Source organism: Pteropus medius, unplaced genomic scaffold, assembly GCF_902729225.1.
Source record: "Pteropus medius unplaced genomic scaffold, Ma_sr-lr_union100, whole genome shotgun sequence".
NCBI classification, from domain to species: Eukaryota; Metazoa; Chordata; class Mammalia; order Chiroptera; family Pteropodidae; genus Pteropus; species Pteropus medius.
In genome coordinates, this window is record NW_024350924.1 from 9,927,651 (window position 1) to 9,941,046 (window position 13,396).

The window sequence follows — 13,396 nt, forward strand, 5'->3', positions numbered from 1 at the left end:
ATCCAAAAGCTAAAAATCTTAATATTTCCACTTTATTACCTTTTGCGTGGTTTTCACATTAGCGGAAAAGGATATGTAATAGTTTTTTTAGTTATTAATAGGCTTATTTTATTGCAACATAATCCTATTTATCATTTAAAATGCTATATAATATTTCATCACTTATAATTAGACCTATTATTATTTTCAGGTGTTTTGTTTGTTTGTTTGTTTTGCTATTTTAAATGATGCAGCTGGGAACACACTCAGACATACATATTTTTATTATATTTTTCTTCCGAGTCTCTCCTCGTTGGTAAAATGAGCAGTTACGCCCGTTCACCATCTTCTTTTCGATTACGTAATGTACATAAAGCCCCAGGCTCAGTGACGGGCACATAGTAGGTGGTCATAAATGTTTCCTTTTCCTTTCTGTCTCTGACTTTCTTTTCTGCCTTCAGCGCGGAGGCCTTCTCATCTTGGAAAACAATTTTCCTTGCTTTTGCTCCCTTATCCATATATCGTATTAATGTACATGGTAGGCTCTCAGGTAAGAAGGCAGTTTGGGGTGTCTTTCTAACCGAATGGATTTAATATTAGTCTTCCCAACAGCAGAGTTTTGGAATAAGACTTCTGCTTGTGAGATACATGTTTGAGTCACGCAGACCGAAAGCTTGGATTTTTCTCCCGCAGTTTTCCCTGGAGTGTTCTCGTCGTCGATGAAGCTCACAGGTTGAAAAACCAAAGCTCCTTGTTGCATAAGACACTTTCAGAGGTAAACTCAGCGTTATATCAGCTCTGGCCTTAGTGTTTCCATAAAGCCCTTTAAAAAAAGTTAGTTTGGGCCTCTGTAGAGCTAATTAGGTTCAAATGTGCTCCACGCCACCCCCCCGCCCCCCAGTCACCTTTCTGCAGGGCTAAGTGAATATTTCATGAGTGACAGAAGTAGTACTTGATACAGCGTAACCTCTTTCTCTTTAATACGGGAGATAATGTTTACCAAAATCTGGTTATCAAGCGAATGAGGCTACCCCAATAAAATACATTGTATTTTTGGAAGTGTTCAACTCTTTTGATATTCTTCAAAGGGAGAATTTATTTGAAAAAGAAATCTCATTATAATTCTGTCTATGGTAGCAGGTGTGTCTGCTATAAGGCACCTGTCCCCCATTTATCTGCTCAAAGAATCTGACAGTTCACGTAGAGTTATGAGGAGGCCAGGCTCGTACTATGGAATGTTTCCCCCAATCACTGTTGTCTTCGTCATACTTTTGAGCGTGACGCCCTTGGTCTCATTCCCTTCTCTTTGTCTCTGGCGTCCTTCTGGCAAAGTAGATGGGAAATGTCATTGTACCCCAAGATTTGCCCTCTTTTCTGGGGAGCCAAGGGAGCAGCTCGTGTGTCCAAAGCTCCCTTCTCTTTGTCCAAGTAGCGGCTTGTTCGTTTGAGTGCGATTTTTCTGACCATCACCCAAGTTTGGTCCCTGTCCGGTAATAAAACAATTAGTACATGTAGAGGTCATTTGGAGGATAGTCTTAGATCTGGATTCTTGATTTACTGGCTAGAAGTTGTAGTATTTTACATGTTTGTGCAGATATGGCCACTGTCAGTTCAGTCTCCATTGGTGAGGCCCCCTCTGCTCTATGGTGTCCTGTGCCTTCTTTTTAGGAACTCATAACGTTCTTTCTTTCTCGAGAGGCTGTCATATCCTGGTCGCTAACCTTAGTCTGCTTCATAAACTACCAAGCCAGCCGACTCATTTACACTGAGAGGAGAGAAGCAGGTGCAGTAAAAGACCCTGGGTTTGGAGTGAGGAAACTGAGGCTCAGGGGAATTAAGTGAGAAAATCGCTCGGCAGCATCTAAGCACGCTTTTTAGGTGAGGTGTGAGTGGCAGACAACGAGTTGGTTGGAAGAAATGTGTTTATTGATTGGGCCGAGAGGCGGGGAGAAGGGTGCTGCCTCCCTCCCCTTCTCGTACTGTTTTCAGCTTGTTCGTAAAACTTGGAAGCAGCATCGGGAATTTGTGATACATAGTTGGTCACGGTGACCAGCATCTTTGGTTGTCTGTGACCTCATGTTTTTTGGTTCCAGAAACCCACTAAGTTCTTTGCTTAGTGGGTACATATTGAAAAATGTGAGTTGGTTATTGGAAGCGTTTATTTTTAACCAGTTTCTGTACTGGAAATACTGGGAAAACATTGCTCTACAAGCAGAGCAAGCATGGACGGGTAGACGTTGATTAGACGATTTAAAAAGAAATGAACAAAAATACCCCAAAAAACATTTTGAAATCAGTTTTAATTGATTGTGTCATTTCGTCGATCACCTCGTCGTATTACAAAAGCAATATCTTCTTATGCCCCCCAAATCAAAATATAGAAACACAAGAAAAGTGAGAATCATTGATAATCCTGCTCCCCTGCACGCAGTGACGTTTGCTGTGTGTGCCGCCATGTGTTTTGCTATGCACGTGTGCACCCAAACATGCAGATGGGTGCGTATATTATTTAAAAAGTCAAAATATATTATTTAAATAGCAAAATATGTATATGTACATACATTGTATGTATATGTCTGTATATATACATGCACACATTGTATTTCAATATTTAATGTACATGGGATGTGGTTTTTTCCTTTTTGCTAAATAATTAAATGGTACAAGTCATTGCGAATGTCAGTTCAGAAGTTGTCCTTTGCTTGGCCTAAATGTGTGTCGTGATGTGTTTTTCCTGACCGTTTCCTTTATTAGTCTCTTCTTTTTGGCACTCTCATCTGTTGCTCAAAATTTAAAGAATTTCTTTTCATTTGGGTTGTATGTGGCCCAGAAACGAACAGAAGTCTTAATGTCTTGCCCGCGATGCCCCGTCAAGTTTTAGGAAAGGACGTTGTCTGCGTAGGTCTCCTTGCTTCTGCCCGTGGCGGTGGGGCCCGCTGCATGTTTGGGCTCCTTGGACCGCGTGGACGTGCGTCGCGGGCCGTGGGCCGGCTCACGACCACCGTGTCGGACACCCGTGTGGTGCTGCAGAGCTCAGGGCGATTTCACTCACACCCTGACAGCGGCTTCTCCTTCGCAGGGTTTCCGTCCCTCCGCCCCTCTTAGTGGAAACGGAAGAGCTGTTATTCCCCAGACAGACAGATAGCGCGCACCTTAGATGTGGGCCTCCAGAGCTCATGTCCCCACGGTCGCTCCTTTAAGCGCCCTCTCTCTGCTTGGGGACAGGCCGTGACGGGCACCGCGGCCTTGCTTTCCCGCGTTGTGGGGTGACGACTTTATTTCTGTGTGTCTTGGAGTTCTCAGCGGCCTTCAGCCTCCTGCTGACCGGGACGCCCGTGCAGAACAGCCTCCGAGAGCTCTACGCCCTGCTCGCACTGCTGGAGCCGGGCGTCTTCCCCAGGGAGCAGGCGGAGGAGTTCGTTCAGCGTTACCGGGACATCGAGAGGGAGCCGGAGGCAGGCAGGTGGCCTGGGAACCGTCCTCGTGGGTGGCGGGCGGTGGTCACAGAGAGAAGAGAGGCGCGAGAACCAGAGGGCGCCGCCGGGGAGGTTAAGAGCCACACAGAATTGGGGTGCTGGCAGGCTCCCCACGGCCTTCCAGGTTGTCGGCTGTTCACGACTCTCTCGTTACACCACTCCACCCTGAGGCTCATTTGGGTCATTTTTGGAAGAAATGGAAAGTGTCTGCTGATTCGCAGACTTTATTTTTGTCCATCGTGTGATTTCTGGTAGGACTCTAACATTCTGTGCTGATTCCTGCGGCGGGAATGGACGTGGGTGCTGTGGCCCCAGGCGACTGTCCAGCATCCCACGGCACTGATGTGCCTTGTAACGCAGCACCGAGACTGGCAGTCTGGGATGCGGGGCAAAGGAAGGAGGCCTCCCCGCTCCTACAGCTTTCGGGTGTGGGCTTACCCCTCCCGCACTTCTGCCCCTCCGCCTCGGAAAATGTTCTGTCCCCATCACGGTCCTCCAAGGTGATTATTCAGAGCAAGGGGCAGACAGCCAACCAGCGAGTCTGGCTGAACTAGGTGAGGATGACTCGGAAGGGGAAATCCCAGCACCGAAGGCTGAGGATTTCCTGGGGAGCCTGCTCTGATCGCTCAGGTGTTCAGGGTTGCCAGGTAAAGTAGGTGACAGTCACATATTACATGGGCCATCCTCATATTTTAAAAGTTATTTGTTGTTTATCTGAAATTCAGATTTAACTGGGTGCTCATATTTTTATTTCCTGTGTCTGACGAGCCCGCATGCAGGGAATCCCAATGTAAGTTAGTTTTCAAGTTCACGACACTTGGGGAAGGAACGCGGGAGTTGAAGTCGAATGCCAGCAGCAGTGGCATCCATCTCTGCCACTTCGGATGAGGCCCTTAACGTTTTCTCAGCCTCGCTCAGCTTCACTATAAAAAGAGGGACCATACACTTACTGCCCTGCATTTCTAAGATGTTACGCTGACCAGTGAGAGTATCATTAGGAAGAATCAAGTTCTTAGAGTGTCCCAAGTTCTTGAGTTGAAGCCAGTAATGATTTCGGAAGGACCCAGCGAAGGGAAGAAACACTATGAAAAATTACCACATTGGCCTAGAAGGCAGAATTGGCTTGGAAACGAGAAGCAAAGCAGACTTGCCACGTGTTCTCCAGCCGCTGGTCTCGCTTCGGTCCCACACGTCCCGTGCTTTTCGTTTCTCTCCCAGCCAGTGAACTGCACAGACTCCTGCGGCCGTTTCTGCTGAGGCGCGTGAAGGCCGAGGTGGCTTCGGAGCTCCCCAGGAAGACGGAGGTGGTGCTGTACCACGGCCTGTCGGCGCTGCAGAAAAGATACTACAAGGCCGTTCTGATGAAAGACCTAGGTAACCAGCAGCCACCTGTCCGTCTGAGCGAGGACGCGACTCATGCGGGGAGATAGTGTATGTTCACGCTCGCCCTGGAGAGCAAGCGCGTGGGATGCCGTGTGTGTTCTAAAGGTGGTCGAGTCGGCGGCAGTGGACCTGGCGCGTGTCTTTACCATAACCGCGGCCTCGTCGTCTGTCGCCGTTGGGACATTTCCTCCCCGACCCCCACCCAGTTTTCCTCGTTGCCTGCGGTTAGGCAAACACTTCCTGGGGGCTCGGTGTGCCTGTCATTTCGCCATCCGGTCAAGTATTTTAACACATGGCAGAACGTCTTTGTTGAGTCAGAATCACTGGGAGGAATCGGGGCTGGGACTGTCTCTCAGTTCTCATCTCTTTGTCCTTTGGCTCTACAACAACCTTTAAAGAAGGACATTGGGAATTTACAAAAGAGTAATAAGGTAGTCCTGAGCTCAGTTTATAGTGAGCTTCCTTCTTAAAACAAAGCAATGGTTAAGAAGCCTGCCTATGGATGCACCGTTCTTGGTGCAATTCAGTGAAGTTTGAGAAGTTAATACAGTTTGAAAACTATATTATTAAATCGAGTAGGGTTGTCGATGGACACTTGGTGGGTTTCTTGTTATAGCTCAGTCTCTCTCTCTCTCTCTCTCTCTCCCCTTAAAATTCCAGATGCATTTGAAAATGAGGTGGCAAAGAAAGTCAAACTTCAGAACATCCTGTCGCAGCTGCGAAAGTGTGTGAACCACCCATATTTGTTCGATGGTGAGGCACTGCCCTTTTCACATTTTAACATTTCGGTGGCCGACATCATAGCAAAATTCTTCAGAAAAATTGCCTGTGTTTCCTGTCAGTTCCCCACTCCCTTATTTTCTCGTGTCAGCTTTTTATGTCGAAGTTATCCAATATATTGTTCATATTCAGATTTCTTCATTTGTCTTCCTAATGTCCCTTATGGCTTTTTGTCTTCGTTTTTAAATTCATGATCCAGTCATAGATCCTCCATTGCATTTGTCGTGTAATGCATTTCTCCTATACTCCAGAAACGTTTCTCAGCTTTATTTTTCTTTTATGAAAGGGACAGTTTTGAAGAATTAAGGCCAGTTTTATGGACTGTCTCATAATCTGCATTCATTTGATTATTTCTTTGATTAGATGTTCCTCTGTCTTGACCCCACGCAGTCAGCCTTTCATCTCTGTCGTAGTTCACCGGCGACCTCCATGTTGCCCAGCCAGTGGGTGCCAGTTGACATTTTAATTAACCCCTCAAAACCTTTGACAGAGTTGATCCCTTCTTTCTTCTCCACCTGGCTTCTGCAGTGGCACTCTGTGCTCTCCACCTGCCTCGCGTCTACTCCTTCCCCTGCGTCTTACGGATGGCTGTAAATTTTCCTCGAGGTGCTGCTTTAGCTGCGTTCCGCACATGTCGCTTTGCAGTGTTTTCATTTTCATTCAACCTTTTTTTTTTTTAAATTCACTGCTTGGCAGCCTTTGGGACAATTCAGGACTTCCGTGGCTGCGGGGGTCTGAGTATGGACAGGAGCAATGCAGAAGGTTGTTTTAAGGAAGTATTTGCCAGACAGCACTATGACTCATTTTAAAACGTCACAGCATCTTTATTAGTTGCATATCAAAACTTTTTTTTTCCCCAGGGAGTAGAGGTGTTGAGAATGTGTCGATTTTGAAAGAAGCCCTCCAGGTTCTTCTGACTGCCATCCCCACCTTGAGACTTACTAGTTCATACAGCTAAGCCTATTTCTTAGTTTGTTTTCTAGAGTGAGAGCCTCAAGATTTTAATCTTGGGTCTCGGGCCTTTAGCTTCTCCCTGTGCCTCCGTGTCCTGAAGAGTGGGTTTTCCCCTTGGATAAGCATTATTCGTCATGTTGGCTGTGCCAAGCCCTGTGATTGATGTTAAGCACCAAGATCATGCAAACAAATTATGAAATGCCTCAGAGAGAGGCGAGACGTGGGCCCGTTTGCTGTTCGCGGGAGCTGGGCCTCTTGCGGTGCCTGGCCGTCAGCTTCTCCGGCCGAGGAGTCGGTGCTGATGGGGACACACGTTGGGAGCAGGTCTGTTCTTTTCCAGGTGTGGAACCAGAGCCTTTTGAAATCGGAGACCACCTGATTGAGGCTAGCGGGAAGCTTCACCTGCTGGATAAGCTGCTGGCCTTCCTGTATTCCAGGTAAGTGGTAGGCTCGCATTTTCTGCTCTGAGCTGGCGACCGTTAAAAGCAGAATAATGAGCAACTCACTGACTTCTTGAGACTGGTTCCAGTTTTCCTTTTTTCAAGACCCTTATTCAGGTTCCGCCTTCCATGCAGCCGCGCCTCCCACCCCATCACATGCCTGTAGGATCATCCTTTCCTTTCCCGAATCCCTGCAGCACGTAGGGCCCTAATCTCACAGTAGCCCTGCTCTGCTTTAATCTGCTATCTGGTTAATCGGTGTATATTAACCAATCACTCCAGCCGCATCGTTTAGTCCCACTGGGACGGAATTAACATCAAGCGTTTCTTTTTTAATTGCCTGCTGGTACCTCGCATGGAATTAGCACTTAGTAAGGGCTGAGTGAAGTAATCACTTTTGTTCACCTGTGATGGTTCGGTTTTAACTCGGGGAGAACTCGGGGGACTTTTCCCAGAAACGGGAGTTGGGCATCAGAGGACCAGGTTACTCCTGGAGCCTCTAAAGTTTCGACTGAGTGTTCAGTGCCTTGGCGTCCAGCCTATACCTGTCTCCTGAGGGACCGAGGAATCTAGAAAGATTCCCAGCTTCCTAGGGATCTCAACGCTGTCCCTTGAAGCAACTGCCTCCCGGCGGGCCTGAGCCAGCCTAAGGCCTCAGGTTGGGCAAAACCTCCCAGCTTAGGAATGTGCGAGTCAAATAATTGCACTTCTTACCTTTTCTGGGCTCTCGTGTATCCTTAAGTGTGTCAGAGTCGGAAGAGGACCTGTGACTATTTCCCGTCCCACCTTTTCCTTTCACAGGTGTTGAAACAGGCCCAGGGGGGTCGTGTGACTTGTCTGACGGTCCCACCCAGCTAACCACAGGCGGGATTAGAACCGAGGTCCTCAGTGCAGCTTCAGTGCCTTCCCTAGCCCAAGGCCGGCATTGCTCCTCTGAACGCACTGCAAGCGCAAACCCAGTTGTGTTTCCTAAGGAGCCTGTGTTTTGACAGTGCTGTCCTCTTTTGTTTATGTAAACTTAAGATAACGCCGATAACCCAGGGCCCTAGGCCTGGCTTCCTTCTCGCTGCCGCCTCTCCTCTCTCCTTGTAGATAAGGTTTCTCGCGTGTCGTGGGGGGGATGAGATGCCACCTGCCCCTTGCTTCTCTAAAGCGATGAGTCAGCCGGTGTAGCTGTGCGTGAGAGGATAGTGACTTTACACCCCCAAGCAGAGAGTGACAGTAGGTGGCCAAGCACAGGCATTCGGCCTTTCTGAGGAAGCCTCTGTAAACGATCGTGACGTTTGTTTCCACTTCAGTATTCCGTGGACTTGTAAACTTGCATTCTTTGGTCAGTGTCACCCGAGGGAAACTCACCTTAAATATTGGAGCTGCCAGTTTTCCCTTTTTTCTTGCCAGGGGCCATCGAGTTTTGCTTTTCTCCCAGATGACCCAGATGTTGGATATTCTCCAGGACTACATGGATTATAGAGGTGACAGCCCTTGGCCATTCACATTACACAAGCCTTTTTTAGACTTCACAGTCCAGATGGGTCCCTGAAGGGTCCCCTGGGGCGAGAGCAGTGGGAGGAGGGTTGAGAGTGAGGAGAGAGGTGTGTGACGCCAGGTGGACAGCAGGGGAGAGACGCGTGGGCGACAAACACATTCCCATCGGTGGCGCAATTTAAAGTTATGGGTCCTGGAGGAAACGTGAGAAACCGTTTCAGTGGCCGGAGCCTTCATCGTCCTGCAGCGTTCAGCTCAGCAGTTTGCTTGTTCAGGGCCAGTAGCAAAGATGAATATTGAAATGAGAGACCCCACATGTGAACCAAGAGAAAGGTCAAGGAAATTTTTTTCTGCGTAGACAATAGAGCTTAAGTTGTTACCTGGGGCCGCCGTTTAGCAGATAAAGTTCACACGGGGGCCGGTGGGGCACAGCTGTAACCTTGGTTGGTCTTGAGATCAGCAGCAGCAGCAGCTCCAGACCTTCCCACTTGAGGGATGAATTCAGTGTCGGTCTCAGCCACCCGATGCCCGCGGGTCTGTCGCACACGCGAGCCGGCGGCCGCAGGCAAGAAGGGCCACTGGCTTGCTGCGGGAGCCCCAGGTTTACTGGCACAGCTGTGCACACCGGTCCCCCGCCCCGCCGGGGAAGGCCCGCGGCCCCAGTGAGAGGCAGCCGCTGGCCCGTCGGGCGGCCTCACCCACCAGCTCCCGGCGCTCGTCTCGCTGTCCGCCAGGCAGCAGCAAGTCTGAGCGAAGTCTGAACCGCCACACAGCGGTGTCCAGTGCGCCCCAGGGTTACTCGGCATAGTCACAGTTTAATACTAACGCCAGGAACGCCAAGTACACCCGCCGCATGTATTTAAAAAAACGCACAGGAGCATGTTATGGCGAGTCCTGTGCCCGAACAATACAGCGATCCTTAAATTTAGATTTTCCCCGTGAGGCTTGCTTACGGTGGGGGCCGTGCCCGTGCGCGGAAAGGGACACAATTAGCACTTGGTTTTAAGCTGGCAACGTTTTATTCCGTGCAAAGTGTTTGACGAGGGTTAATGTTTCTCTTTCCTTCCTGTGTGCGAAGGCTACAGCTACGAGCGTGTGGATGGCTCCGTGAGAGGGGAGGAGAGACACCTGGCCATCAAGAACTTCGGGCAGCAGCCCATCTTTGTCTTCCTCCTGAGTACCAGGGCAGGTAGGCCACACCGCAGCGACAAGCAGACACGTGGGGGCCACGCAGGGCTTTCCCATCCTGGCCCTCAGTAGGTTTTCCTTGGTTCTCTGAAAGGCGGGGTCGTTACCCAGGGGCACTGAAAAAAGAGGGTGCTAAAGTCGTCGCCGTAAGTTCGCCACGGTTGGGCTGCCCCGGGCTGCTCTTTTCTGTCGAGGAGAATCTAAGCCGTCATCTCATCCAAGACGTGAGGCTGCAACCCGGGCTTCTTGGGCAATAGTTCTGCTCTACTTTGACCGTGGACCTGGGCTTGTCCTGTAAGATTCCTGTAATTCCATGGACACTTGGATTCATTATTCGGTAGAGGCAGCGCTCCTCCCCGGCCGTGACTTTGGGAGATGAGATTGCAGCCTGTCCACTTCTCCCTCCTCCATCAGCAGCCCTGGAATAGTGTCGTGAGCACTTTATAAAAATCTAGTGCTGAAAAAATTGTGATTATGATGAAATTGCCAGCTCTTTAGAATTATTTCTAACATCGTGACTTAAGTCATAAATATTGCATATGGCAGTTGTAGTGCTTTACCAGTTACAGAGTGCTTTTGTTACGGTGTTAAATCATTTGAAATCAGTTCCTGGAGATGAAATTATTTTGTGTCATGGAGGAAGCAGCCCTTAAATTAGTTTTGAACTCGTAGAATCCGAGTTTCATTATCTCTTATTTTTTGTAGCTCTAAATCCTGATGCAGAAACACTAAAAGAATGTGTGTCCTTTCTTCTAGAGAGATCAATATCTTTGTAAAAAGGGAAGCACTTTTTACTCGTTAAGTGCCTAGTCCTGTGAGGGTGTATAAAGGAAGTGTTAGGTAGAGCCCTTGCCCATAGGAGCTTGTTTCACCAGCGTGTGTTTTATCTCTGTGTTACAAGGATAGAATCAGCTTTATCCGGCCCCCCTTGTGTCCACCAGTTGTCCCAGGCAGTAGGAGACCTTGCTTTTCAGCTCCTCTCGGAGTACTCAGAATCAGCGGAAACAGAGCAATCCCCTAGGAGCCAAAGCAGCCCCGGATGTCAGCCTTTTCCGAACACTAGTCCCAACGTGAGCCATCGCGTTTTAGCTGTAGGTCGACAGTTTTACCATGTACGTAACAGGTTTCCCTCCACCTTTCGAATTTTTCTGTGATGGAGGCATACCGCCACCAGGTGGCAGTGGAAGCTCATGAACGTGTCCCAAACAAGCCTGGTGGAGCTGATTGGTAGACTATCACCTAAAACCTCTTAATGAGAAAGAGCCGGCCTTAGACAGTAACCAAAGAAGGTGATGTGTACTCAGCACAGCGTCAGGAAATGGGGCCTGGGGGGGTGGGGTATTACGGCCGAGGGGATGAGCACGGGCTCTGTGGAGCCAGACCACGTGGGACTGAACCCCGGCCCTGTCACTTCGTAGCTGTGCAACCTCCAGTAAGCCCCTTAACGTTTCTGTGCGTCCACTGCAACATCTGTCAAGTGAGGATAACAACAGTGACGACTCCAAGGTCGTCGTAAGGGTTAAAGGAGTTAGCAAGCGCTCGGGACCTTGCCTGGCGAGTCGTGAGCGCAGCGCGAGGATGGCTGGGTTATTCTGGGTCATAACTCGGCATCTCCCAGTTGTCAGCCTTTGTCGTCTCTGTTCCAGCTTTAATTTGAGACCCAGCTTAGCATCCGTCGCCTGTCTCAAAACTGAGACCCAGATCCAGGCCGGAGGAACGGGCCCCGTCAGGCCGTGACAACCCTGTGGGGAGGGAGCCCTTCTGTCCTTGTGTTCACATCAGTCAGAGGGGAGCCTGTAATTTGCCTTCGTGGCAGTCTCAATACATTCTCGTCGTCGGGGGGCCTCAGCCCTTTGCCGGCAGCAGACGGAAGACCAGAGAGCTGCCCCGGGGACTGTTCTTGCCCTGTGGCCAGTTCTGTTACCCCCTTTGTGATTGATGTGGGAACAAGGACAGAAAAGACCGGGGTTGCCTCCGTTCCGAGGCCCTGCCCTGCTGGGGAGCTTGGTGAGAGGCGTCCCTCCTCCCGCCGACTCGGGGGTCTTCCTACCTTTAACTTGCAATGGGCGTTAAGAGCACTCCTCTCGGCGCCCCTGGCGGAAGTCCCCTCTCATTTTTAAAACTGTTTTCTGAAAGAGCACGTGTCCTTTCCCACAGACCATTGTAAATAAAGCAACCGAGATTGTCAAACGGAAGAGATCGAGAAGGGCTTCGCGGCACTGACTTAATGAGCTACGTTTGCTGCCCACCCCGCTCACCTCGTTCTGTGACTTTCTGCAGTTAAATGTCCTTGAGTCAGGCAGCCGGTCAGCGGTCTGAGTGTGGACAGCGACGCTGGCTGTTTTCACGGGCCCCCGGTGGTCAGTCTGACCGCCGTGGCCCACGTCTTGCCTGGTCCCCGGCCCTCATGCGGCCGATCACACTGTCCCGTGCATTGTTTACAGGTGGAGTCGGCATGAACCTCACGGCAGCGGACACCGTTATCTTTGTGGACAGTGACTTCAATCCGCACAATGACTTGCAAGCGGCCGCCAGGGCCCATCGGATCGGCCAGAACAAGTGAGAGGTGGAAGCATCACGCTGTTGGCTTCCTCGCCCCTCTGCGGTCCTGGGTGGGGAGGAAGGCGAAGTGCATGGGTCCTGGTGACCGTCCCAGGCCGGAGGGCAACAGACCACTTGGCTGGAGCCCAGCTTTGCTGCTGGCTCCTGCCGTGGAGCTGGGCGGGCACATTCTCACTCTCGACTTGCAAAAGGACGAGAAGGGACCTGGAGGAGGCATTTAACTCATCCTTCCTGGGTCGAGATCTGATTCCGTTAAGAAATGAAGTCATGGAACTAATCGAAAAAGAAAGCCTTGGCCTTGACCTCAGGGAAACCTAGATCTAGCAGAGATTTTCCTCTGCCACAGATAAGGGAGCGAGTTGTGGCCACCTCGTCGTCCCTTCCTTGACTTCGGGAAGGCTCGGTGAGAACCCGCGCATGGTCCACAGGGCCCCTTAACGGTGCCCAAACACGGCATCTGGGGTTCATTTGCCCCCAGGCGTGTGCCCATGTTTGCCGACCGCGGTCACACGCCCCTCTCTTTCGCTTCGGTGCAGGTCTGTGAAGGTTATTCGGCTGATCGGCCGAGACACCGTGGAAGAAATGGTCTGTGGGAAGGCCACCGCCAAGCTGCAGCTCGCCAGCACGGTCGTCGAGGGGGGCCATCTCACCCTGGGGACCCAGAAGCCCGCGGCTAGTGCCGGCCTCCAGGTACAGCGGGCTGTTCTTCACTTTAGAACGTGCCAGATTTATAGTCGGTGCTCCCTGCGGATGAGAAAGTGCAGGGAAAGAGCTGGCACGAGCACCCACCTGCCCCCGCCACACGGTCGTGCCCTGGCTGAGCTACCTGCCGTGTGCCCGCCCCACGCAGAGGCCGGAGGCGCTGAAGATGAACGTAAAACAACGAGGCGATCCACCCGACTCGGATTGCAGCCCAAGCCTCGTCACTTATTGGCTGTGTGGCTTTGGGCTGGTGTCTTAACCTCAGATCTGCTGTCTTCTCACTTTTCTGAAGATGAGGATGCCCGAGTTACCTCAGAGGGCCATTGAGAGAATTAGATAAAGAACTGAGCATAATAAGGAATGATTAACCCTGTGCCTCCATCTTAACCCAGACCCTTTGGTCAGAGATCTACATGACTCTTCATACTCAGGAGGGTGAACGAGGTT

At 50.4% G+C, this 13,396-nt stretch overlaps 1 protein-coding gene across 4 annotated transcripts in view; it reads left to right on the plus strand.

Moving 5' to 3' along the window:
* Positions 1-13,396, plus strand: part of CHD1L (chromodomain helicase DNA binding protein 1 like) — a 48,361-nt gene that overhangs the window by 11,063 nt on the left and 23,902 nt on the right. For all 4 annotated transcript variants that reach the window (XR_005648246.1, XM_039841362.1, XM_039841364.1 and 1 more), the window contains exons 6-14: positions 673-754; positions 3,276-3,438; positions 4,674-4,829; positions 5,499-5,591; positions 6,913-7,009; positions 8,411-8,484; positions 9,576-9,686; positions 12,130-12,244; positions 12,784-12,937. Coding sequence is in view for 3 of the 4 variants with exons in the window: in XM_039841362.1 (XP_039697296.1) it covers positions 673-754; positions 3,276-3,438; positions 4,674-4,829; positions 5,499-5,591; positions 6,913-7,009; positions 8,411-8,484; positions 9,576-9,686; positions 12,130-12,244; positions 12,784-12,937 (1,045 nt within the window). In the remaining variant the exon portion in view is untranslated. The remainder of the gene's footprint in view (positions 1-672; positions 755-3,275; positions 3,439-4,673; positions 4,830-5,498; positions 5,592-6,912; positions 7,010-8,410; positions 8,485-9,575; positions 9,687-12,129; positions 12,245-12,783; positions 12,938-13,396) is intronic.